The 27,455-nt window shown below is 32.2% G+C and overlaps 1 protein-coding gene across 2 annotated transcripts in view; it reads right to left on the bottom strand.

Moving 5' to 3' along the window:
* Window positions 1-27,455, bottom strand: part of LOC126884636 (tRNA (uracil-5-)-methyltransferase homolog A) — a 51,933-nt gene that overhangs the window by 5,103 nt on the left and 19,375 nt on the right. For both annotated transcript variants that reach the window (XM_050650700.1, XM_050650699.1), the window contains exons 4-8: window positions 25,650-25,813; window positions 19,576-19,732; window positions 15,174-15,421; window positions 12,858-13,089; window positions 6,882-7,074 (exon numbers count right to left, since the gene is read on the bottom strand). In XM_050650700.1, the coding sequence (XP_050506657.1) occupies window positions 6,882-7,074; window positions 12,858-13,089; window positions 15,174-15,421; window positions 19,576-19,732; window positions 25,650-25,813 (994 nt within the window). The remainder of the gene's footprint in view (window positions 1-6,881; window positions 7,075-12,857; window positions 13,090-15,173; window positions 15,422-19,575; window positions 19,733-25,649; window positions 25,814-27,455) is intronic.

A 27,455-nucleotide genomic window follows, 5' to 3' on the forward strand; every position in this document is an offset into this window, starting at 1 on the left:
GATGTATTTTGGGAATGGAGGAAAATGTAAAAAACGGTATTTTAACGTTTTTTACACTATAAAATTTGATCAAAAACTTGTTTTGATCCAAACAACTTGTTATAATGCCATATAATGACATTTTTGAGTCCTTTCTATTAAAATATTATGTTTTTCATTGATACTTTGCGACAGAAAATGCAAATTTGTTTAAATAAACACCAAATCACTGTAAAATCGCATAAAATAACATTTTGAAAAAAAAAAGAAGAAGATTTTTTGACCTTAAATATCTTAATTTTACGTCCCTCAGAAGCTATACACCAATTTTCAGACAAATCGGAGATCCAAAATTTTTTGCCTGAGTGATTTGACATGGAATGTACCTTACATTAAATCTAAAATTTTATTCTAATTTATATTCAAACAGTTTTTTGGTCTACCCATTCGAATGTCATCTTTTACACGTCCAGTTTCCTCAAAGCGCTTTACATTTTTTTGTACTGTAGCCTCATGGATAGGAGAATGCTTTGGGAAAGTATCGTTGATCAAGTTGGCTACTTCACCATAAGATCTTTATCTATCGCCGTAGCCGCTCATTATTAAAACAGTAATTCGCTTTTTTTCATTAAAAACCATCTTTATTATAGGGAATTTAAAAACACAAAACAATTTTCAGCTTTAGTTCTTAATACAATTTAATTTACAAAACTTTTCAATAAACGTCAAGCTTTTGTTAATTTTATGAATTAATGTCAAAATCACAGCATTCTATATTTGATGAATAGGGAACTTGCATAACATTTTAAATTCGAAAAAAAATGTTATAAATCACAACAGAACATAATTTAAAACATGTATCAAAGATAAAAAAGTTTTGTTTGTCTTTCGTTTGGCCCCTAAAGACGATTAAAAATTCAAATTATACCAGCCAGCCCAAAACGCGTCGTGACGTCATCGGGCTATATGTTTACATTTTGCACCAACAAAGTAAACAAAATTGTATATAATTTTAAATTGGACATTATAGACGTCAGTAGAAAATCAGTTATGTGACGTTACAAGTGTTTGTGATCGTTTGAACTATTCATAGAAAATTTGTACTTTTACAAAATGGTTTTATTTTCCATAGTAAATATTCTTTCCTTTCCTTCAATAACTATATCAAAGTCCAATCTCAACAAACTGGTATATATTATTACAATAACATACGATAAAAGGCATTAGAATATAAATATTTTTCCTTTATTCCGCGAACACGAGCTGACCAAATACCAAAGTAGGTGGAGGCCCATAACCTAAAGAAGAAGAATATACCTATATACAGGGTGTCCAGAAACTCTACCGACAAACGAAGACAGGAGATTCCTCAGATAATTTTAAGACAATTTAACCCAATTTACCTAGTCCGAAAATGCTTCTTAAGGGAGCTAGAGCTCTTTGAAGATGGCGTCATGAAATTAGTTTTTCTTAAATACCTCCAGAACGCTTATATTTAGAAAAATAAAAATTGGTATGCATAATTACTTTTCAGAGATGAATCGATTCCATCCATTGCAAATTTCTAGTACCAGTCATAGGCGTCCGTTTTGGGTAGAGCAACGGGTATTTTATCTCATAACTTTTTTGTCCTTAACTTTTATGCAATTTTGACACCGGATTATTAAATTGTGAGGTATTCTAGTATTAAAAGGCACTCTTGCTTTAAGTCGGTAGGACACACCGTTTTCTAGAAAAATCAGTTTGAAAGTTTTTCATTTTTGGAATTTGAAAAAAAATTGAAAGAACTTTTCAACAAAAAACGAAGTATTTTACCAACATAAAATAAGAGTAACTTTTAGTACTCGAATACCTCATAATTTAATAATCTAGTTTTAAAAATGCTCAAAAATTCAAGACAAAAAAGTTATGCTATAAAATAACTGTTGACCTACCCAAAACGGACGCCTATGACCAGTACTAGAAATTCCCAATTAATGAAATCGATTTATCTCTGGAATATAAATAAATGTACCAGTTTTCGTCTTTCTAAACAGTTTTTTTTTTAATTTTTTTTTTATTCAAAAAGCGAAAAATTTTCAAATTGATTTTTCTACAAAATGGTGTGTCCTACCGATTTTAAAAACGAGTACCTTTTAGTACTAGAATACTTCACAATTTAATAATCTAGTGTCAGAAATGCATTAAAGTTAAAGATAAAAAAGTTATTCGATAAATTAACCGTTGCCCTACCCAAAACGGACGCCTATAATCGGTACTAAAAATTTGCAATGGATGGATTAGATTTATATCTTGAAGATAAATACGCGTACCAATTTTTGTTTTTCTAAATAGAAGCGTTCTGGAGCTATTTAAGAAAAACTAATTACAAAACGCCATCTTCAAAGAGCTTTAGCTCCCTTAGGAAGCATTTTCGGACTAAGTGAATTGGGTTAAATTCTCTGAAGAATCTCCTGTCTTCGTTTGTCGGTAGAGTTTTTGGACACCCTGTATAACCATAAACGGAACCATATAGTTAAACTATGTGACGTCACGGGTCGTTTGACTATTTTAAAATACAGAAGACTTTAAGAGGATCGGTACGTATTTTCGGCTGCAATGCTATTCAAATGGGGATTCATTTTGTTCGAATCCTGAGAAAACTAATAAGTATTTTTGAAAAATTTAAACGCAGAATGAAATATTACGTTATTAGCGAGGGCCGAAAGTCCCTGAGAACTTCTATAATGTTTATTTTAATAAGTTACAGGGGTGAAAAACTAAGAGAAAATTTAGTGTGATTTTTAATTTCAAATATAACATTCAAAATAAACGTTTTATTTATTCTAATGGACTTTCGGCCCTCGGTAATAAGTTAGTCTTTCATTCTGAGTTTAAATTTTTCAAAAATATTTATTGGTTTTTTCAGGATTCGAAAAAAATTAACACAATGCCGTGGTAATATTTTCCAAATCTATCTTTGTCTTACAACGCACTCAGCCGAATATAATATTGTCAGCATATATTATCAGTCAGACACTGACAATCAGTGACAATTTTAAATATTTTACATTGCATCGGGAGTATGTTGAGTTATTGATTAAATATTATTGATATATAGTGTATTTGATAAATAATTGATTTAAGACGTGAACTTAATAAAAAGTTATTTATTGTGTATTATTTGTGGAAGATCCAGGCAGAGAATACATCAGGATAATATATTCTGTGATCCAAGTATTTTGTTGTTAAAGCTGTTCAAAATTGTAAGCGTTCCATTACAATATATTATTAAAAAATCACTTTAACACTTTTCCTCTTTTCTCGATTGAGTATTAGTCTTTGTTGTACAAATAAATTATTACAATCACTGAATACATAGTTAGTGAAAAAATTATCACATTTATTAACTGAATTAATAATTTGCAATTATAAAAATAACAGTTATCCAAGAACATTCAAAAGCCATCTCTTTAAATTAATGATGACATTTTCAAGTAGAATGACATTCTAGTAATGTTTACATATCCATACCAGTGTGAATTTTACTACACGTAATTTGCCGTGTAAAGACAGAAAAAGTAGGGATACACGTAAAATATTTGCGAATTATGTACCCATAGCCTTAAGTTTGTACTTCTAAGTTATTATGAGTTTTTGAAGCGTGTAATTTTGGAAATCTCATTTTTATACAAAACTGAACATTATTATGTAATAAAAAAAATGTGAAAGTTCCTTATTACTTCAAAAGTATTTTGCACTGAGAATTTTTATTTATTTAAGACCTTCGATACTAGATAACATACCAAATGGATAACATACCCAATATGGTCGAATTCATATTGAAGTGAGAGAAGTTCAATAATAATTCATTATACAGAGTGTTGTATTAAAAAAAAACCAAAGTGACTAATGATATCAGAAAAATGGTAAATCTGGCAACATTGCAAGCATCAACTTTGAAATTTTCATATTTCAAAATCAGATTATCCCGGTTTTTGTATAATTCGGACCGTCCATTTAAGAGATAAATATGTGTTTCCAGATTTTTCTATTTTGTGTAGCCACAGTACTAAGTTATTAATTTAACTCTGCATTGGTGTCAACAAACAGGTGTTGAAAAGGAAAGATGATTTGTACAGTTGTTCCAACGGATCTAGGCACATGCATGAAATTATTCACGAATTACTTTTTATACTCGGTCTCTTTTTTACTTATTGGGACCGTGCAAGTTCGGAAAAGCGACACCTGGTTTCATAGCTCGGCAACTTTTTTCGCACTTTTAATTACATTGGCCAATTATATTAGTCCTGGTTACTGGATAATTGTCAAGGCCGTAGCCCAAAAAAAATTATAAGAAGAAAAAGTAAGATTTAGGCTATGTTATTAAAAGGTAAACAATTGTATGTAGTAAATAAAATTAATTATTAAAATGCAGTACGGCAAGCAAAATACAATTAATTAAATATACTTTTATATAATAATTGCATATCATATCAATATTGTGAGCAACATATAATTTTTCTTCTTCAATGACAGTAGGTATGAAATATACGTCAATTTGACAATTTTAATTGACAATATGAATTATTTAAAAAAGTTTCAAGATTTCTCCGCTATTCGCGCATGATCGTTTCTCGTATCCCCTCCAAGTACTTGCACACCGCGAATAGAAACTAATATTGCAAAATTAGGCCGCTTGTCCATAGAGACCACAATAAGTTAATCTTCGGATGACCAAGCGGGGAAATTGTGACTCCAGCGTATGTTTTTCTTTAATAAATTCAAAAGTATTTTCAATTTTTAACTCATTATTTTTTTATTTGACTATCATTCTAGATATCCTCATATGTATTTTGAAATTAAGAAAATTCCCTATATTTTACGAATAGAAAATATATTCTGAAGTTGACGTATTCGCGGTGTGCAAGTACTTGGAGGGGATATGAGAAACGATCGTGCGCGAATTGCGGAGAAATATTGTAACTTTCTGAAATAATTCATATTGTCAATTGAAATTGTAAAATTGACGTATATTTCATACCTACTGTCATTGAAGAAGAAAAATTATATATTGCTCCACAATATTGATATGATATGCAATTATTATATAAAAGTAAATTTAATTAATTGTATTTTGCTTGTAGTACTGCATTTTAATAAGTAATTTTATTTACTACATACAATTGTTTACGTTTTAATAACATAACCTCAATCTTATTTTTTCTTCTTATTATTTTTTTGGACTATGGCCTTGACAATTATCCAGTAACCAGGACTAATATAATTGGCCAATATAATTAAAAGTGCGAAAAATATTGCTGAGCGTAGAAACCAGGCGTCGCTTTGCCGAACTTGCACGGTCCCAATAGTAAAATACCGTCTATTATATGTGTAATTCCAAGTAGTTTTACGCTAATGACGTCGACTTTGCAAAGTAACAAGACACTTACTCAACATACACACTACACATGACACTAATACTCATGTTGTGACTGGCTGAATGACATCCTGAAGTCAATGCCATAAAAAAACTTCATTTTTTGTTAATTGTCATTTTTGACCTGGGGTCATTCCCCCCCCCCCCGCCCTTGGTCATCCGTGTAACAAAAAAAGGTTGGTCATCGGTTAAACAAGGATAAGCGAGGATAAGTGATACGCCATGTTTTGATACATTATTTGCTAATAATTTTGGCATTTATCATTTTCAGTGACATTGGCGCAATTGTTGTTTTTAAAAATGGGTTTTTGATATGATTTTTTAGTCGTTGTTTGTACATTTCATTGTAATTTTTAGTTTCAAACATAACCGTTAAAATGACTAACTGTTGCTCTTATTTGATCATTTCCGGTAATTATTTTTAACCTAATCTGACAAGTAAGTTGTCATTAGACTACACGAGTCTAGCTATACGCTGTGAGCTCGTACGTAGAGGGGATATTTAAAAATTCGCGAGCGCCAGTAGTGACAAGTCTGTAAACGTTTACTGGAAATTTGGCATAAATGTCAAAATTAATTAATTAAAAAATGAAAACATTAATTATAAAAAATATTACTTTGTCAAAGCTGTGGTATATATTTTTACCTTAAATATACTTACGTTTTAAATACTGAATTTAAGTTTTTTTAATGTTCCGTAATATGTAATTATAAACTAATCTATTAATCTTAGCGCCATCTACACGATAATTGTGAAAGTATCCGAAGTAAGAAATTAATATTTCATCAATAGAACGTCAAAATGATTAGCAAAATCTTAAAAAAATCGATTACAATTTAATTACTTTTTTGCGTTGTAAATATTAAGCGATAACAATTAAATAATAAATTTAAAAATTACCGGTGAAAGTTGCATTACTATTCCGCTAGGAGCGACACCAGCGAAGCTCAGAGCGTATAGTTCAGTCGAAAGGAAACGTATTTGTTTATTTTCGAGATTACTGTTTAACTTTGTTTTTTTTTATTTATTTATTACCGTTCTCTATTTATCTTTATATTAGTAATAGTCGGTATGATGTTCAAGCTGTTTAAGGTTGATTCCATTAATCTCCTCAATAGTGAAAAAGATCAAACACTTCAATAAAATAACTTTATAAAATACGTCCACCGGGATAATAGCCATTTCTTAATAATTACATTGACTTTACATGCCGACCTACGTTTCACTTTACCTTTCACTTCACTTTACGTTTCACCTATGTTTTGATTTAATTTATTTGAAAATCATTACGTTTGTGCGCAAATCCGGTGGAACAACTCCAATCAATCAATAATTTAGAGGACTAGTAGAGAAGGTGAAAATGATTAACTGCAAAATTTTTACAAAAATATGATCGAAGGGTAAACAATTAAACAAACGCATGGCTTAAAACATTGAACAAAATGAGTCAGCTACAAATGCAAACATTGCATGTACACTTACGTAAACCAGCTCTTGGTGGGTCTAATACAGCAACAACGTCTTTTCCTGTAGATTTATAACACACATTTCCCAATGTGTCTTCGGCTTTACCAACAAAAAATTCCGAATTTTCAATTTTGTTAATAGCTGCATTTTCTTTGGCATCGTCTATAGCTTGAGGTATTATTTCTATCCCCAAAACTTGTTTGCATTTCTAAAACGAACAAAAATATTATATACTACCAGAAACAATAAGATAATCATTTGTGGGAATAATGAACAAAATCAAGATAATACTTTCTTGAAAAACTTCATGTCTACCTCAGTCTAGAAAAAGAAATAGGTGAAAAAATTATTACGGGTATCTGATCATTTTATGTCATAGGGGATATCTTCTTCTTCTTCTTCTTTTGACATCATAAACCTGGATGAGTATTTGTCTCTCTGGCTATGTCCTTCCATTCAGATCTCTCTTGTGTCGTTTTCCTCAATTGTCTTATATTCATGGTTTTCAGATCGTATTCCACGTCATCTAACCATCTCGTTTTGGGCCTTCCCTTTCTTCCTTTCCTTCGTCTTCTTATCGGCTTCCATTGTAACATTTTCTTCGCTGCCCTTGCATCTTCTTATCTCTTTACATGTCACAGCCATGACAGTCTTTGACTTTTCACAAATATTACAATATCATATCCAAAATCTCTTCATTCTTTTTTTAAACCAGGGTAATTCGACAAAATATTAACAACTATTTAAATACTATGTTTATATGGCATTAAGTCACAATTGATGGTAGAGTCCTTTTCATGAGCAGAAAAAAAGGTGATAATACACATTTATGACATTTATTCTAACATGACACTTTAGTTAAATCTGACAGTTGCCCATTTTATTTGCAATTTGACATAAAAACAAATCAATTGTGTTTATTGCATTTATAAAATGGTATTTTCTTTGATTTGTATAGTCTTATAAATTATACAGAATATATTCGTAGATATATTATATAATTCGTAAATAAGTTTTTCTTCGATTATAGCCCCATCTATCGACAACTAGAATAACTAGAATAAATGTTATAAATATCTGTAATCACATATGTGCCTTTTTTCTGTCACATACAATTTAATGCATTAGAAAGAAATCGAAAAACTGTGACGCTCTGAAAAATGCTCATGAAAAAGACTCTAATGAAAATTACATTTTTAAGTAACTTTTTGATTTCCACTCCAAAAATCGTTTTCAATTGTAACGTTTAGGTTTTCTGAGTGTAGATTTTAATTCAGTCCCCATCGCTTCATGAGTTTTAACTTATTTTCCTGTAGATTTTATAATCTCTAGGACCATGTTTTTCTCAGAGTAACATATGTGCTATCGATAGAGGCGTTTTCACGCAAAATGCGAGGATTTAATAGCTTTTAGGTAGAATAAGTCGTTAATACTTAAGCCACTAATAGCCATAACTCATTTTGGGAATTGGGGTTCTGAGACATTGGACGACTATGTCGCGATGTTAATAAGGCCCTTTTTTGCATATCTCTCTTTACCGTTGATATAGCGGCTTGGGTAAGCTAGCGTCCTGACGCTAACGAATCCTATAAGTTAAAGAATTCCTAAGATTTTGCGTCATTCTTGTTAGTTGAGTTAATAGAGTTAGTCATTATGTGAGATCAAGTGTGATCGCGTATAGTGGGCCCCGCCTCTTAGGCAGGTAAGAGTATTAATTATCGTTTATTGGTATATACAATTGTACAATGGCGTTTTTATATTTTTTAAAGTGTCCACCTAAGTTTGCATTGCGTCCAGCTGCTATTTTATTAACACTGTTTGTGTTATTCTTTCGACTGTGTGTAAAGTCGAATTTCTTCCTGGCCATCTTCCGCACCTTAAGAGCCTGCCGGCTTACAAAGGGCCATCCTAACACCTGGGCAGTCTGCGACACTGTCTAAAACATGGACTTCCTCTACCTGTTCTGGGCAAGTGAATTTATATTTGGTTTATTTTTGTATCCCTGTGATAATGTAGCTACCATATGTTATTTTACTTAATATAACATGTAGGTCATTTCCGTTTTGGATTTAAAAAAAGAAATATAGACATTTACTTTTGCATAAATTTCTAATTCAGGATATACAGCGTGTCTACTTGAGTTGGAAACATATGGGAAACTTTTTTATTATTAATTTTACGAAAAAAAGTTATTCTTTATAAAAAGTTCTGCATGCCCCAAAACCTAAGATTCAATTATCAGATATCAAATTTTCTCAATATTATACGAGGGATGTCAAAAAATATGAATTTCGGCTAAGGGTAAAGTACCTTTATTTCTCTCAATATCGAAAATTCTTATTATGAAAAGTTGTTTGGAAATAAAAACCAAGCTCAAATATGTAATTACATGCTTCTAATTGGAAAAAAATATTTTCCAAATTTTTCTCAAATTTATTGATACTAACTTCGTTTTTATTCATTACACATACGATAACTCTTTTATTATTACTTTTACGAAAAAAAGGTATTCTTTATAAACATCTCTGTATGTCCTAAGACCGAAGATTCAACCAACAGATATGACATTTTATTAATTTTATACGAGTTATGTCAAAAAATATGAATTTCACTCAAGAGTAAAGTACCTTTATTTTTCACAATATTGAAAACGGTTATTAAAAAAGTTGTTTAGAATTAAAAACTATGTGTCAATATGCAATTACATCCTTCTAATTGAAATACTGTGAAATATAGGTGCTATAATATTGAGCGAATTTCATATTTTTTGACACACCTCGTATAAAATTAATAAAAGTTGATATATCATGGTTGTGTCTTAGATTTTAGACCATGCAAAGTTTTTTATGAAGAATAACTTTTTTTCGTAAAATGAATAATAAACGAGTTATGATATTTGTAATAATTAAAAACGATGTTGGGTATCCATAAATTTGAGAAAAATATTTTTTTTTTCAATAAGAAGCATGTAATTGCATATTTCATCTTAGTTTTTAATTCCAAACAACTTTTTATCATAAGAATTTTCGATATTGAGAGAAATAAAGGTACTTTACCCTTAGCCGAAATTCATATTTTTTGACATACCTCGTATAATATTGAGAAAATTTGATATCTGATAATTGAATCTTAGGTTTTGGGGCATGCAGAACTTTTTATAAGGAATAACTTTTTTTCGTAAAATTAATAATAAAAAAGTTTCCCATATGTTTCCAACTCAAGTAGACACGCTGTATAGACTTCTTCTTCTTCAGGTGCCATCTCCGCTACGGAGGTTGGCAATCATCATAGCTATTTTAATTTTTGAGGCAGTAGCTCTAAATAGTTGTTTTGAGCTGCATCCAAACCATTCTCTGAGTTTCTTCAGTTATGAAATTCGTCTTCTGCCGATGCTTCTTCTGCCATCTATCTTTCCCTGCAGTATGAGTCGCAGGATGCCATACTTCTCGCCCTGCATCACATGTCCGAGATACTGTAGTTTTCTTTCTTTAATTGTAAGTTCAACTTCCTTCTCTTTACCTATTCTTCTCAGTACTTCATTGTTCGTAACTCTATCTACCCAGGAAACCCTCATAATTCTTCTATAGGTCCACATTTCAAAGGCGTTAAGTCGTCTCATTGTCTCTACATTTAACGTCCATGATATATAGACGCTTTCGCTTAATGTTTTTGACATTTACAGTGAATTTGAAGTATGTTTTTATATAGTTAATTCTTTTAATTAACGTTATGCAATTTCTGTTATTAGAGTAAAATTTAAGTATTTTAGTCTTATCGAGACAAAAAGGCCTTTTTACTATATTTAGAAATGGACGAAGTATGACTAATTATATCATCTTTTTATAGATAAACTTTGTTAATAAACTATTTCATTTTTTTATATTTTTCAACTTTCTAGATAATATGTATTAACTTCAGTTAATTCCATTCTTAAATAGCTATCTAGTGAGAGTCACAATCGTCCATTTATCAATTTTTTTTGTATGTGTATATGCAATTTGTTAACCATTTTTAAATGATTATTTTTTAACAAACTGTCGAAACCCAAAAGACTCCATCTTTAAACAAATAAATGTTTAAAAATAATAAAATCTTTGGATTTCTTGGTTCGGAAGCAGATTCTCTCCTATACCTATTCCCCATCCTTCTAAAAATTCAAGGAAAAGGGTGATGAATGTAGAGACATGGGGAGTCTACATAGTTGCACTTCACAACATATCAATTCACCGAGGTAAAGATCAACAAATCTGCTTCCTAGTACTCGATACGTGAGTAAAACCGTGGGTAGATAAAAGGCATTATATTTAATTTCGACTCAGAGATCATTACCATCTTTCTATGGACCATTTCGAACTCTTTTGTTCTCGTCAGGAAAGCATATGCAATGATGCTCTGAATCGAAAAATAAATATATTTGCCATTCATGTCAATTACAAAATATAATTAACATTTATACGCTATAGCGACCTCTTTTAACAAACTGTCGAAACCCAAAAGACTCCATCTTTAAACAAATAAATGTTTAAAAATAATAAAATCTTTGGATTTCTTGGTTCGGAAGCAGATTCTCTCTTATACCTATTCCCCATCCTTCTAAAAATTGCAAGGAAAAAGGTGATGAATGTAGAGACATGGGGAGTCTACATAGTTGCACTCCACAACATATAAATTCACCGAGGTAAAGATCAACAAATCTGCTTCCTAGTACTCGATACGTGAGTAAAACCGTGGGTAGATAAAAGGCATTATATTTAATTTCGACTCAGAGATCATTACCATCTTTCTATGGACCATTTCGAACTCTTTTGTTCTCGTCAGGAAAGCATATGCAATGATGCTCTGAATCGAAAAATAAATATATTTGCCATTCATGTCAATTACAAAATATAATTAACATTTATACGCTATAGCGACCTCTTTTAACAAACTGTCGAAACCCAAAAGACTCCATCTTTAAACAAATAAATGTTTAAAAATAATAAAATCTTTGGATTTCTTGGTTCGGAAGCAGATTCTCTCTTATACCTATTCCCCATCCTTCTAAAAATTGCAAGGAAAAAGGTGATGAATGTAGAGACATGGGGAGTCTACATAGTTGCACTCCACAACATATAAATTCACCGAGGTAAAGATCAACAAATCTGCTTCCTAGTACTCGATACGTGAGTAAAACCCTGGGTAGATAAAAGGCATTATATTTAATTTCGACTCAGAGATCATTACCATCTTTCTATAGACCATTTCGAACTCTTTTGTTCTCGTCAGGAAATTATTCAGGATTATTTTTTAATTTTTATTTTCGTGGTCGACATTTTTACGCTTTATTTATGTATATTATGTGAATATTAAGATTCCCTTGAGTTTTTAATAAATTTTTTATTACAGTGTACGATGTTGCATTTTATTTAATTATTATTTACAGCTCAAGACTGGAACATTGTTGTTTTGCCGTAGCAGTGTTGATAATTTTTCTATTGTTGTGTTATGTTTCGTTAATTATTCCTTTGAGGATTTAGAGGTAAAAATCCCAGGCGCCCAATTTCGTTTGTGTATTCAGTATTTTCGTTTTCTTAGAGGCCATGAGTCAAACCATCAGTTAATGTTATCTATTTATCTTTTGTCTATCATGGTTTCATTAGTCCTATTCGCATATCATTATTTATTCATTTAATATCTTTTATTGCAACGGAAGCCCAACCCAAAGAATCACGCCCACATCTCTTCCGACTGAGCAACGTGACCTTTATTTCGTCAATGATGGCGATTGGACCTTTCCATCTTCGGTCATTCCTTATTCCATCTAAGGATAATATCGTCCTGATCCTTCTTGTTCAGCCTTTATGACCCCTTGTCCATCCGATCGTTATACAATAAATAAATTTAAGAATTGTGTGAACAATATTTGATATACTTTTTTTTCTGCAACTTCAATTCAGTTTAAATTCAACAAAATCAATTTTAATAAAAATATTATTTGATTAAGTTTCTTACCTTGGAAAAGCATAAACCTATAGTACCGGTACCACAGCACACATCGAGAACAGTTGAATCTTCTAATGGTTCAGATAATTCCATAGCCGACTGATATAAAACTTCGGCTCCTTTAGAATTGACTTGGAAAAAAGCTTCTGGAGATATTTTAAATTTCAATCCTAAAATGGTCTCGTAGATATGAGTCTCGCCCCAGAGATGTTCTGATGGAGTTATGTCATTATTGTGGTTTCTAGGTAAAAAATCAGAATTTAAAAAAACATATTATAGTGGAGTTGCTGAGAGAAATATCCACATGTAATTACATAATATTGTATATCTATATTTTGGGTAATATAATTGACGATTTTCCACCAGAGTTGTCAAAATTGTGCCCTATAAGCACAACAGCAAAGCTAATCAAACTACCCTTGCGGAGGGCTTTGCAGAAGCAAAGAAAAGTTCTCCAAAGAATGAAAAACGGGACTTATTATAAAGATAGCAAATAAAGGCTAACAAAAGATATTGCAAAACTAAAGAGGAATCATACTTCTGAATACCATAAATAAATTCACAGTAATAGTTATTAACAACCGATGGCAGATAGTGTGGAATCAATGTTAAGGAAGGAACAAGTCTGCTTCAGACCAAACCGATCATGCATAGACCAAATTAACACTTTTAGAGTAATCATAGAACAGTCGCATAAATTCAATTCTTCTTCGCTAGATGTTGCTACAGCGTCTAACAGCGAATTATTTCATATAATTTTGCTTAATAAGACGGTCGTTTTTGTTACGATTCAGAGCAGACCACAGGCCTCTCTGAAGATCCCAAAATTGGTGCTTTTGAAACGGAATGAAATATGTTTTACATAGATGAATGGACAAGATTCGACGAAATTTTACCTAGATGAATTGACGGGTTGTGGAATGCAATCTTAGATTCCCCCTATTCTCCTCTATTCATTGTTCGTTTGCTTTTCAAATTTTAGAAGGCACGAATTCAGGTTGTCACGTAAAACTTGGTTCCAATGATAGAAGTTTTATATTTTCGGCTCTAAAACTTATCATTGCTTTGAAAAATTTTGAATTATTTAATATTTGGAAAAACGGAACTTTTTCCAACAATTGTTTCAAATAAAACGACAGGAAAATGCTTAATTTTGGAAGTAGCTTAGTTCACTTATCATATTTTATCCACGGCCCAATTTAAGACAATTATTTGTTTGCTTTCCATGATTATGATTAGATTAAATGAATTAGATTAAATAATTAGATTAAATAATTAGATTAAATTTCCACGAATTAGATTTAAAAAAAGACTAAGTTTTCAATCTAATGGCATATAAAACAACATAATGTTAATCTACATCCCACCAGACTGAAAACAATGGGAACCTTCTCTGGTTACAACTCCGCGGCTTCTACAATTTGCAAGCCATAACGGATGCTGAGACTAAGGAAGATGAGGGAATTTTACAATTTATAATTCACGTCCCATCTGCTCAGCGCGGTAAAGTTCCAACGAGAATGGTTCCCTTCGTACTCCAATCAGAGTAAACATGTAAATCAAAAATAAATAGCCATTTTCAATTTCGTTGCAAAACGAAAATACAGCCGCATCATATTCTAGTCCAATCAGAGAGTGCAGCAAGCACCTCTACCGGTTTCGAAACTTATTAGTCTCTCATCAGGAGACACATATGCTGCTCTTTCTGATCCAACCAAAACAAACCCCGGCGTGCAGTCACGGATTGCAACGAACGAAATGGCATAGATGCCCTAGCGGCAACTGCTAGCAAAAGACTAAGTTTTCAATCTAATGGCATATAAAACAACATAATGTTGTTAGAAATTTACCGCGCTGAGCAGATGGGGCGTGAATTATAAATTGTAAAATTCCCTCATCTTCCTTAGTCTCAGCATCCGTTATGGCTTGCAAATTGTAGAAGCCTCGGAGGTGTAACTAGAGAAGGTTCCCATTGTTATCGGTCTGGTGGGATGTAGAGTAACATTATGTTGTTTTAGATTGAATTAGATTGAAAACTTAGTCTTTTGCTAGCAGTTGCCGCTAGGGCATCTATGCCATTTCGTTCGTTGCAATCCGTGACTGCACGCCGGGGTTTGTTTTGGATGGATCAGAAAGAGCAGCATATGTGCCTCCTGATGAGAGACTAATAAGTTTCGAAACCGGTAGAGGTGCTTGCTGCACTCTCTGATTGGACTAGAATATGATGCGGCTGTGTTTTCGTTTTGCAACGAAATTGAAAATGGTTATTCATTTTTGAATTAGATTTTATAATTTATTTGCCTAATTATATGAATAAGTACTTACTTTTTAACAATTTTCTGATAATATAACGATGTCACATTTGCATCCTTTCCATCTCCCTTGCTGAAAAATTCAACGAGATCTTGTTTGAACTTGTTTAATTTTTCTTCGTCCAAGTCTTGAGGATGTATTCCGACTACTAACATTAGTTGGTTTGGTGCTGATCTCGCCATTAATTGACGAAAATGACCTGTATGTAGTTCTGGATTAAAAACACTTAGATCGGAAGATCTCACAAAATTCTGAAACACCTACAATAATACTCTTAATAAAAAAAAAATTAGCAAAAAAGTTATGATAACTATTAGACAACAATGACCAACCACATAGTCCAGTCGGCTTAGACGAATAACAGGCCTAACCTTGCATTAAGGGCTGCCCCCAATTTTATTTTTCTAATCTTTAGGGAGGGTCAACAGTAGTGTAAATTTAAAATCTCGACTGAATTCCGCCATTGCGTTAGCCTCCATCTTGATTTTAAACGAGAACCGTTTTTGCTCCATATCTCCGCCATTTTCAACTTTTCGACAGAAAGTATAACAACTAAAATTGTTGAAAATGTGATTTTCTATCATTTCTATTCTTACAATTTTTTCATGCCGTCGATATTTTCCGAGTTATGGCGGAAAATAGTGGCAGTTAGAGCATAATTATTCAATTATCTCGTTTATTATTAGTTTTACGACAAAAATGTTTCTATATAAAAATAGAGAGAATTAAATTCTACACAATTTTAAAATCTTTCATTTTTTTGCTGAAGTTAATATTTAAGGTAGTACGTATGCGATAATGGCGCGAGCGTAAGACCAGATTGATTTTGTAGTAATTGTTTTTGATCAATATCTACGCCATTATCAAATAAAATTGTTCCAAATATGATTTCCTACAATTTATTTTTAACAATTTTTTTCATGCGGTTGATATTTCCCAAGTTAAGTGGGAAAATAGTAAAAAGTGGTGGGGGAGCATAATTACTGAATTGAATCTTGTTTCCGAGCTGCCCCAAATTTTATAATTCTATCCTTTAGGGGAGATCAATAGTAGTGTAAATTTAAAATCTCGACTGAATTTCGCGGTTGCATTAGCCGCCATATTAATTTTAAAGGAGAACTGTTGTTGCTTAATATCTCCGTCATTTTCAACTTTTCGACAGAAACGGTAGGAACTAAAATTGTTGTAAACGCAATTTCCTACAATTTCTTTTCCACAATTTTTTTATGCGATCATTATCCTCCGAGTTAAGGGGGAAAATAGTGGAAGCGGGGGGAAGCATAATTATTGAATTGTCTCATTTATTATTAACTTTACGACATAATTGTACATAAACAAAAATAAAGAGAATTATATTTTATACAATTTTTGAAACTTCCAATGAAACACCAACCAAACTAAGTATATAAAAGACATAAATAATAACTTATATGCATTAAGTTCACTTAATTTTATTAACTAGCGGGTTTTATTGGTTGAATTTGTCTGTCGATAATTAAGTTTCATGTCAGCTAACATATTTTAATATCTCAACAATTTTTTTTTTAATTTTGGACCCTGTTGGGGGGAATTTCCCCATCTCCCCGTCGTAGATCCACCACTGGTTCTCTCGAAAAATTGTAGTAAATCTTAATTGCAACAATTTCAGTCCTTACACTTTTTGTCGAACAGTTGAAAATAACGGAGATATTGAACAAAAACAATTGCTATAAAATTAATCGGGTCTTACGCTCGCGCCTTTACCGCATACGTACTACCTTAAATAATGATTTTATCAAAAAAATGAAGGAGATCAAAATTGTAGAAAATTTAATTCTCTTCATTTTTGTATAGGTTCAAATTTGTTGTATAACTAATAATAAACAAGATAATTCAATAAATCAATAATTATGCTCTAACTGTCACTATTTTCCCCATAACTCGGAAAATATCGACCGCACGAAAAAAATTATAATAAACGAAATTATAGGAAATCGCATTTTCAATAATTTCAGTTTGTATACTTTTTGTCGAAAAGTTGAAAATGGCGGAGATATTGAGCAAAAACGTTTCTCGTTTAAAATCAAAATGGCGGCTGACGTAACGGTCAAATTCAGTCGAGATTTGAAATTTATACTACTATTGACCCCCCCTAAAGATTAGAAAAATAAAATTTGGGGCAGCTCGTAATGCAAGGTCAAATGCTATCCCGACTGGGAACAGCAAACCTGTTTATTCGCATGGCTTATGCACTAAATGTAAACAGTAGCTGACAGCGATGTCGTCACCAACAACAAACGAGATGGCTATTTGGTTAAGTGTTTGAATATTTTTGGAAAACTCGCATAATGGCATAATAGACCGGGATCCCGCGTACCAAAAAATAGTTGATTAATAGCAAGCTGAAAAGTTGTTAATAGCTTAACGGTGTCTAGTCGGACAAACTTTGATATAAGGGAACACTGTAAGAGGGTAAGTTTTAATTGTGGAACAGTTTAAAAATTTGGAACGTCAGATTACGAAAACGTCCCATGTATTTTGTCGGACAGAACATCCAATTGATTTGTTACCCTTTCATAGGGCTTTTCATCGATTGTCATTTGTTTCGAGCTTCTGTCATATCTTGTATAATCTGTGTATACTATTAATATACACGGATTATACGACCTATGACAGAAGTTCGAAACAAATGACTGTGAATGAAAAGCCCTATTAAACTCTCATGCAAAAATCAGAGTGCTATTTATTACTAACCAACATGATTCCTGTCATTTGACATGCTCGTCAAATGACAGGCACTTCGAATGACACTTCGTGTTCCACTCATTAAAATGCCCAGTTGGTGATAAACACCAGTCTGATTTTTGCTTGAGAGTTTAATGAAATGGTAACAAATCAGTTGGAAGTTCTGTCCGACAAAATACATGGAACGTTTTCGTAGTCTGACGTTCAAGTTTGTAACCTGTCCCAGTGTTCCGATACATCAAAGTTTGTCGGACTAGACACCGTTAAGCTATTAACAAATTTTCAGCTTCCTATTAATCAACCTTTTTTTCATACGCGGGATCCAGACCTACAATACATATCTGACGCTTTGGAAAGGAGACTACATACAGGTAGATGCTATTTATACAGATTTCTCTAAAGCATTTGACACCGTGAATCATAAATTATTGTGTAACAAGCTTAAAACCATTGGATTTACAGGCAATGTGTATAACTGGTTGTGTAGTTATCTAACTAACAGAATACAGTTTGTTAAGATAAAACACTTTCAATCTAGTGAAATTTCTGTAACATCTGGTGTTCCACAAGGAAGCCACTTACGGCCTTTCCTGATTAATATATTTGTTAATGACATTAAATCTCAAATTAACTCTAAATTTCTGCTATTTGCTGACGATTTAAAAATCTTTAGGATTATCGAATCCATCTCAGACTGTGAAAAACTTCAAATTGATATTAATAAAATTATGGCATGGTGCAATTGGAACCAAATTAGCATTAGTGTTGGAAAATGTCACTTTATTAGTTTCTGTAGAAGAATTAACAACCTCGTTTTTAATTACAAATTAAAGGCTGAAATACTGAAGGCTGTATCAACTGTGAGAGATCTAGGAGTTCAATTAGATTCCAAACTAAATTTTTGTGCTCATTTTGATTATGTGAATAACCAGGCATTTAAAATGTTGGGCTTCATTATCAGAACTTCTAGATGTTTGCACAACATTAATACCATCAGACTGATTAACATTTCCCTAGTTAGATCTGTTCTTGAGTATTTGTTTGGTCACCCACTTATGAAGTCCATATAGCCAAGCTTGAAAAAGTTCAAAATAAATCCATTAGGTGTTTAAATTTTAAATTACACAAACCTTTAAGTGACCATTCCTACTCAGAAATTAGAAATACATTAAACCTTCCTAGGCTATCTTCTAGACGGATTTATGCTGATATTTTGTTTCTACATAAACTATTGAATTCTAAAATAAATTGCAATGATCTACTGTCTCTAATTGATTTTAATGTTCCCTCTAGAGTGTCTAGAGTCACTAGATCATCTCAAAATTTTGCAATTAAATTTCATCGTTGCAATTTTGGTAGTCATTCTCCACTGAGTAGAATCATTCTAAATGGAAATAGAATAGACTTCGATTTATTGCTGTGCGCTAGGTGACTTATATTTGTTATGTGCTTTACCTTATTTTAATCTTATTTTAATATCTGTTTATTTCTATATGGCTGCATCGCTAATTTTTGTCATATTTATTATATTTTTATGTTTAATGTATCACTAGATAATAATTGTAATATTTTATGTATGTATTTAATTGGGTGGTATCCCGTCAATAAATAAATAAATAAAAGTAACTTAAATAAACGAGGCACAACAATAAAAATGGGGAACAAATAAAAAAAATTAACACTAGCTTACTTTAACAGCAACTTTCATTGATTCAGGAATGTGGACAAGACCATCTACTGGTCCAACACCAGTAGTCCCATTAACGTAGCTTCCTATCCTAAATCCTACAGTCGACAGATTCGTTTCCTCATCAATTCCAACTGTGAATTCACATTTATTCCTATATCTACAAAAAATTAATTGAACATATTTTATAATTTCTGAATAATCAATTGATAAAAAAAGGCATTTGATAAAAATTCACATTTTAACATCTTTATGAACATTAACATTTACTTATACAGTGAGGATGTTTGAGTTTGCATAAATTCATTATCTCGAGAATGGACAAATTTGAAGAAAAATCCTCAGACAGGTTGATTTTTATTTTTAAATTAGGACCTTTTGGCATATATATAATACTAGTGACGTCATCCATCTGGGCGTGATGACGTAATCGATGATTTTTTTAAATGAGAGTAGGGGTCGTGTGACCCCTCATTTGAAAGGTTATTTAATTCTCTCTTCAGTAATATAAACGTTAACATAATTTTTTATAGAGGGTGTGTAAACAATTTTTTTTTTAATTAAATTAATTGAGACAAAAAGAAGAATGTATGTAATTCATTTATTTCAAAATACATCTGAGTGCGTCAAAAAACAGAAAGAAATGTTTATTTGAAAAATAAACATTGTTTTTCGCTTAAATTCAATATTAAAACTGCCACCCACCTGTCTCTTAGCAGTTTGAGCATTGAATTTAAGCGAAAAGCAATGTTTATTTGTGAAATAAACATTATCACCTGCTTTTATGACAGCAGTAAATGTATTTTGAATTAAATAAGTTAGAATGTTATATAAATATTTATATAAATAAAGAAGTTACATTCTTCTTTTTGTGTAAATTAATTTAACAAATGTTTTAGTACACCCTGTATAAATAATTATGTTAATGTTTATATTACTGAATAAACAATTAAATAACCTTTCAAATAAGCTATCACACAACCCGTACTCTCATTTAAAAAAATCATCGATTACGTCATCACGCCCAGATGGATGACGTCACTAGTATTATATATACAGGGTGTTTCATTGGGAAACGGAAATACTTGAGTGGTGAATAGAGGTCACTGAGGCGGTCCTAGATATACAACATTTATTGCCTCACCGATTTTTATAACCGAGTTACAGGGTGTTTTATCGATTTTGCCCATTTCTTTCTGGACCCATAACTTTAGAACCACCCTGTATATTTTTTGACATTTGGTACACATATGTCCCATTTACAACCCAAACCATCCAACTATTAATCACAAGAAAAATCCAGGTCCGGACTAAAAAAAAAATTATGAATTCATTGTGACCTTGAAACAACACCCTGTATATTGAAATTTTCAAAATCTGTTTCCATATTTGAAAAGAGCACAAAAAACTAAGTTTAATGGTCCGCTTAAATTTTTCGGCCAGACAATTTAATGACTTTAATTTTGAAATTATATATATTGCAGTTTTTAAGAACTCTTAGATTAAAAAGCAGGTAATATTAACTTTTAATAATAAATTATTAAAGTTAATAATGAACAAATACTCATTTTAAAAATAATCAATACTTATTTACTATGGTTTATTCAACAGTAAATGGTTGAGTTCAATTAGTGCGGTCGTAAATATTATTAAATTTATCTGACCTGGCCCATTGTTAAGACCCACCCGGAGCGATAAGCCACCGAGATAGACAGAGTTGGTCTTTTGCAATTAACACTGACTAGACGGTACTCCCATAATAAAGCCTGAAATAAATTTTACCTGAAACCGGAAATTTTTTATAACTGAGATTAAAAATCACGTATTAGTAACTTTTAATAATCAGTTAATGCCTAAATACTCATTTTAAACATAATTAATAATCACTTACTACATTGGAACGACCCATTTACTAATCACAAGAAAAATCCAGGTCCGGGTTAACAAAAAAATATAAAGTAATAGTCACCTCGAAGAAACACCCTGTATATTGAAATTTTCAAAATCCGTTGGAACATTTCAAAAGAGCACAAAAAATTAAGTTTATTGGCTCGTTTTAATTTTTTGCACAGACAATTTAATGAAATTACTTTTGTGTATATCGAAATTTTTGTTAGAATTCTCCGAGTTTTTACAAATTTCGGCATAATTTCAAAATTAAAGTCATTAAATTGTCTGCGAAAAAAATGGAAGCGAATCATGAAGCTTAGTTTTTTTGTGCTCTTTTCAAATGTTTAAACGGGCTTTGAAAATTTTAGTATAGAGGGTGTTGCTTCAAGGTCATTATTACTTTATATTTTTTTTAATCCGGACCTGGATTTGTGTTGTGATTAGTAAATGGGTCGTTCCAATGTAGTAAATAAGTATTAGTCTAAGAGCTGGAAGCGGATTTTGTGCGTGATAAGTAATATGGAAAAACTATACGTGGATATGTTGAATTAGTTGTGTACATGACTTTCACCAACGGCCGGAAACCAGAGTGGGGGCCGAGGGTAGTTATAAGGGGTCAAGTCGCAAAATTTATTAGTTTTTTTATGACGCTCATGATCGAGATAGTGCACCAAAATTTGGGAAGAAGTAGGTCATGACGTACCTAAGTAAAATCTCTAGGAGCGCAACGCTGCGTGGCCGACAAAGGGGTGGGGGTAGGGGTGAATATAAAAAATATAAGGGGCTTTTTGCGACGTTCGTGATTGAGGTAATGCACCAAAATTTGGGTATAAGTAGACCATGACATAAGTAAGTAAAATCCCCAGAGCCGGAAACCAGAGTGGGGGAGGAAGGTAGTTATAAGGGGTCAAAATCCCGTTTTTTATTATTTTTTTTTTGTGACGCTCATGATCGAGATAGTGCACCAAAATTTGGAAATAAGTAGGTCATGACGTAACTAAGTAAAATCTCCAGGAGTGGAACGATGCGTGGCCGACAAAGGGGTGGGGCAGGGGTGAATATAAAAAAATGTAAGGGGTTTTTTGCGACGTTCGTGATTGAGATAGTGCACCAAAATTTGGGAATAAGTAGACCATGACATAACTAAGTAATATCCCCAGAGGCGGAAACTAGAGTGGCGGACGAGGGTAGTTGTAAGGGGTAAAATTCGCGGTTTTTATTATTTTTTTATGGCGCTCATGATGGAGATAGTGCACCAAAATTTGGGAGTAAGTAGGTCATGACTTAACTAAGTAAAATCTCCAGGGGCGGAACGCTGCTTGGGGTACAAAGGGGTGGTAGTCAGGGGTCAGTATTAAAATATATGGGTGTTTTTTTGCCGTTCGTGATCGAGATAGTGCACCAAAATTTGGGAATAAGTAGACCATGACATTACTAAGTAAAATCTCCAGGGGCGGAACGCTGCGTGGGGGACAAATGATGTGCCAGGTCACAAAAAAAATAATACACACTGCGACTTTGACCCCTCAAAACTACCCTCATCCCCAACTCAGGTTTCCGGCTATGGGGATTTTACTTAGCTAAGTCATGGTCTACTTATTCCCAAATTTTGGTGCACTATCTCAATCTTGAAAATCGCAAAAAACCTTTTATATTTTTTATATTCACACCTACCTACACCCCTTTATCGGCCACGCAGCGTTCCACCTCTGAAGATTATACTTATTTACTTCATGACCTACTTAATCCCAAATTTTGGTGCACTATCTCGATCATGAGCGTCACAAAAAAAAAATAATAAAAACGGCGATTTTGACCCCTTATAACTACCCTCGTCCCCCACCTAGGGTTTCCGGCTCTGAGGATTTTACTTAGTTATGTCATGGTCTACTTATTCCCAAATTTTGGTGCACTTTCTCAATCACGAACGTCGCAAAAAAACCCTTATATTTTTTGTATTCACCCCTGCCCCACCCCTTTGTCGGCCAAGCAGAGTGCCACCCCTCGATATTTTACTTAGTTGCGTCATGACCTACTTATTCCCAACTTTTGGTGCACTCTCTCAATCATGACCGTCACAAAAAAAATAATAAAAACGGCGACTTTGACCCCTTATAACTAACCTCGTCCCCCACTCTGGTTTCCGGCTCTGGGGATTTTACTTAGTAATGTCATGGTCTACTTATTCCCAAATTTTGGCCACTATCTCAATCACGAACGTCGCAAAAAACCCTTTATATTTTTTATATTCACCCTCTACCCCCACCCCTTTGTCGGCCACGTAGCTTTCCGCCCCTAGAGATTTTACTTAGTTATGTCATGGTCTACTTATTCCCAAATTTTGGTGCACTATCTCGATCATGAGCGTCACAAAAAAAATAATAAAAACCGCGAATTTGACCCCTTATAACTACCCTCGGCCCCCACTCTGGTTTCCGGCCGTTGGTGAAAATCATGTACACAACTAATTCAACATATTCCCGTATAGTTTTTCCATATTACTTATCACGCACAAAATCCGCTTCTATCTCTCCGACTAATTCATGAAATTTAAAAAAAAAAAAACTACCAACTCTCTTCTGAAAATAGAGGGACTGTCTTTATAACTTAGAAGGGAGTTGATAGTACCAAAAATATTTTAAATTGTTTATTTAAATTTGTTTGTTAAACGTAATTAATAGATTATGGCAAATTGTTAATTGTAAAAATAGATTCAATAGTTGAGCAAAAAAATGTAAAAATATAAAAAAAAATATCTGTAATCCCATCAGGAAAAAACGACCTGGATTGGTCACTAGAGGCCAGGTCATATGTATAAATAATAAATAAATAAAATATCTCTCCGACTATATTGATTATTTTTAAAATAAGTATTTAGTCATTAACTTTAATTTATTTTTAAAAGTTACTAATACCTGCTTTTTAATCTCAGAGTTCTAAAAAATTTCAATAGATTTAATTTAAAAATTAAAGTCATTAAATTTTCTGCGCAAAAAATTAAAGCAAACCTATAAATTCAGTTTTTGTGGTATTTTCAAATGTGCAAACGAATTTTGAAAATTTCAATATACAGGGTGTTGTTTGAAGGTCACAATTATTTTATGTTTTTTTGTTAATCCGGACCTGGATTTTCTTGTGATTAGTAAATGGGTCGTTCTAATGTAGTAAATAAGTATTGATTATTTTTAAAATAAGTATTTGTTCATTGACTTTAATAAGTTATTCTTAAAAGTTAATAATACCTGCTTTTTAATCTAAGAGTTCTTAAAAACTTCAATATAATTTCAAAATTAAAGTAATTAAATTGTCTGGCCGAAAAATTTAAGTGAACTATTAAACTTAGTTTTTTGTGCTCTTTTCAAATATGCAAACGGATTTTGAAAATTTCAATATACAGGGTGTTGTTTTAAGGTCACAATAACTTTATAATTTTTTTTAAGTCCGAACCTGGATTTTTCTTGTGGTTAGTAATTGGATGGTTTGGGTTCTAAATGTTCTATATGTGTACCAAATATCAAAAAATATACAGGGTGGTTCTAAAGTTATGGGTCCTGAAAGAAATGGGCAAAATCGGTAAAACACCCTGTAATTCGGTTATAAAAATCAGTGAGGCAATAAATGTGGTATATCTAGAACGCCTCAGTGACCTCTATTCACCATTCAAGTATTTCCGTTTCCCAATGAAACACCCTGTATAATATGCCAAAAAGTCCTAATTTAAAAATAAAAATCGACCTGTCTGAGCATTTCTCTTCAAATTTGCCCATTCTCGAGATAATGAGAATTTATGCAAACTCAAACGTCCTCACTGTATATCGGTTCATAACTTTCTACGACATCTTCCAATTCCCAATCGCCATTGTTCTCTACTGTAACACATGTCTTCGTTCAAGCCTCTTTCTCTAATTTCCTTATGAATTCCATCTATCCAACTTTTTCTAGATCTTCCCCTTGTCCGCCGTCCTTTTGGTGCCCATCGTAGTACTTGCTTGGGTAATCTCTCATCTTCCATAATATGTTGTATGTAGCCAAACGATCTTAGTTGCCTTGTTTTTATATCGTCAAATATAGTGTGCTTTACATCCATTATCTCCAATATTCTTGTATTTCTGGATTTATCTCTTCTCTCTTCTTGAAATATGTTCATTAACATATTATGTTCGAAATATAAAAAAATTTACACTTACCCTATATTCTCATTAGAATATCTTATATCGCTTAAACTACAAGGTAGACCATTGTACAATGATTTTTGGTTCTGGATCCACTTTTGGAGATCTGGATTATTGTGTGCAAGAGCATTCCCCAATCTTTTCAACAAGTTTTTGATATTAGTTTGTTTCATTTCCAACTAGAATTGCAAAGATAATAAAAATGAATATAGAAAGGGTTATAAATAGAAAGTTGGGGATATACAAAATTTATGCTCATTTTCATAGTTGATTTTTTCGTGAACGGATTCCACTAATTTTTTTTTATTATTTTAGATATTTTTTTAGTATTTACACAGTTGTGCAAAGATTTACTCAAACTTCTTTTTTATGCTTACACCGGGTGGAAGAAAAGATATGTTTTTCTTATGTTAAGTTTGAAACACCCTGTAGGGAGGACGAGGTAAAATAATGAGTACACATCGGAATCGTATTGTAGTCTTATGTTTTGTGAACATTTTGTTTCTTGAATCTCCCTCATATCCTTAAAAACAAAGAAAATAGACGGGTTTGTAGTTTAACATGTGTTTTAACCGAAACAAAAGTTTGAGACACCCTGTAGGAAGCAAAAGGTAAAAAGGTGGTTATGCATCGATACTATGTTGTAGTGTCGTATTTGATAAACATTTTATTTTTTAGTTTCTCAGATATCTTTAATAACAAAGAAACTAGACGGTGTCACTCTTTAATGTGTGTTTTAACTGACGACTGCGATACGTGAGAGGAGGCCATGTCTTATCATACCACTGTATATCTCGATGCAGATGTATGAAAGAAAATGTCTATAAAAATAGTAATAATAAATAATATCAACTTACTTTTTAATTGTATTTCTGAAATATTAGTTTTTAATAGTTTTTTTTCTCATTCAGTACAAAAAATAGAAGACAAATTAAATAGAATGAAAGGTGATACGAGGTACAGTCTGATGATTTAATTATAAAATATGATAAAATTTTATTAGGATCTTCAAAAATGAAAAATGAAGATAACGTATATACCGGGTTGTGAATCGTAAAACGGGCCATAGGAAACTCAATGTAAAATTCTAAAGTGTTGAATTCCTGCTTCCCTAGTTATTTTACATCAAAAGTCATGAGAGAATATTTGTAAAGAATTGAAATCTGTATTAAAATCAAAAGTTAAAATTGTTCTACGATTTAAACGCATTCCAAAATTTTGAAAAATATAATACATTTACCACAGTAGGTATGTGTGTAAAAGTTAGGCCACACGTTACTATTTAACTGACAGTGCTCACTGCTCACACCACTGACTGAATAAAAATCTTTATTAATATTATTAATACTTTCTCCGCAAATGAGGGAATCTTATCAACTGTGTTGTTTTTAAACAATAAATGATAAAATAAAAATATTGACAGTTCAAAAATGTGAAAATAATAACTTCGTTGTGACACATTATTGCATTGTGTGTGGCCTAATTTTGGGCTGAAAAACTCAAAAATGTATTACATTTTTACAAAATTTTGGAATATGTTTAATTCGTAGAACAATTTTAACATTTGTTTTCAATACAGATTTCAATCCTCTACAAATAGTTTCTAATGTCTTTTGATGTAAAATAATTAGGGAAGCAGAAATTCAACAGTTTAGAATTTTACATTGAGTTTTCTACGGCCCGTTTTCCAATTCACCACCCGGTATACAATATATACATAGAAATTTTAATTTGCATCGAGAAGTTAGCGCGTGAACCTTCACACTGTGAGCCAATCTTGCGCCTCATAGCGCGCCATTAAAATATCGACATCTTGGCCAA

The sequence above is a fragment of the Diabrotica virgifera genome, chromosome 5 (assembly GCF_917563875.1).
Source record: "Diabrotica virgifera virgifera chromosome 5, PGI_DIABVI_V3a".
NCBI lineage: Eukaryota > Metazoa > Arthropoda > Insecta > Coleoptera > Chrysomelidae > Diabrotica > Diabrotica virgifera.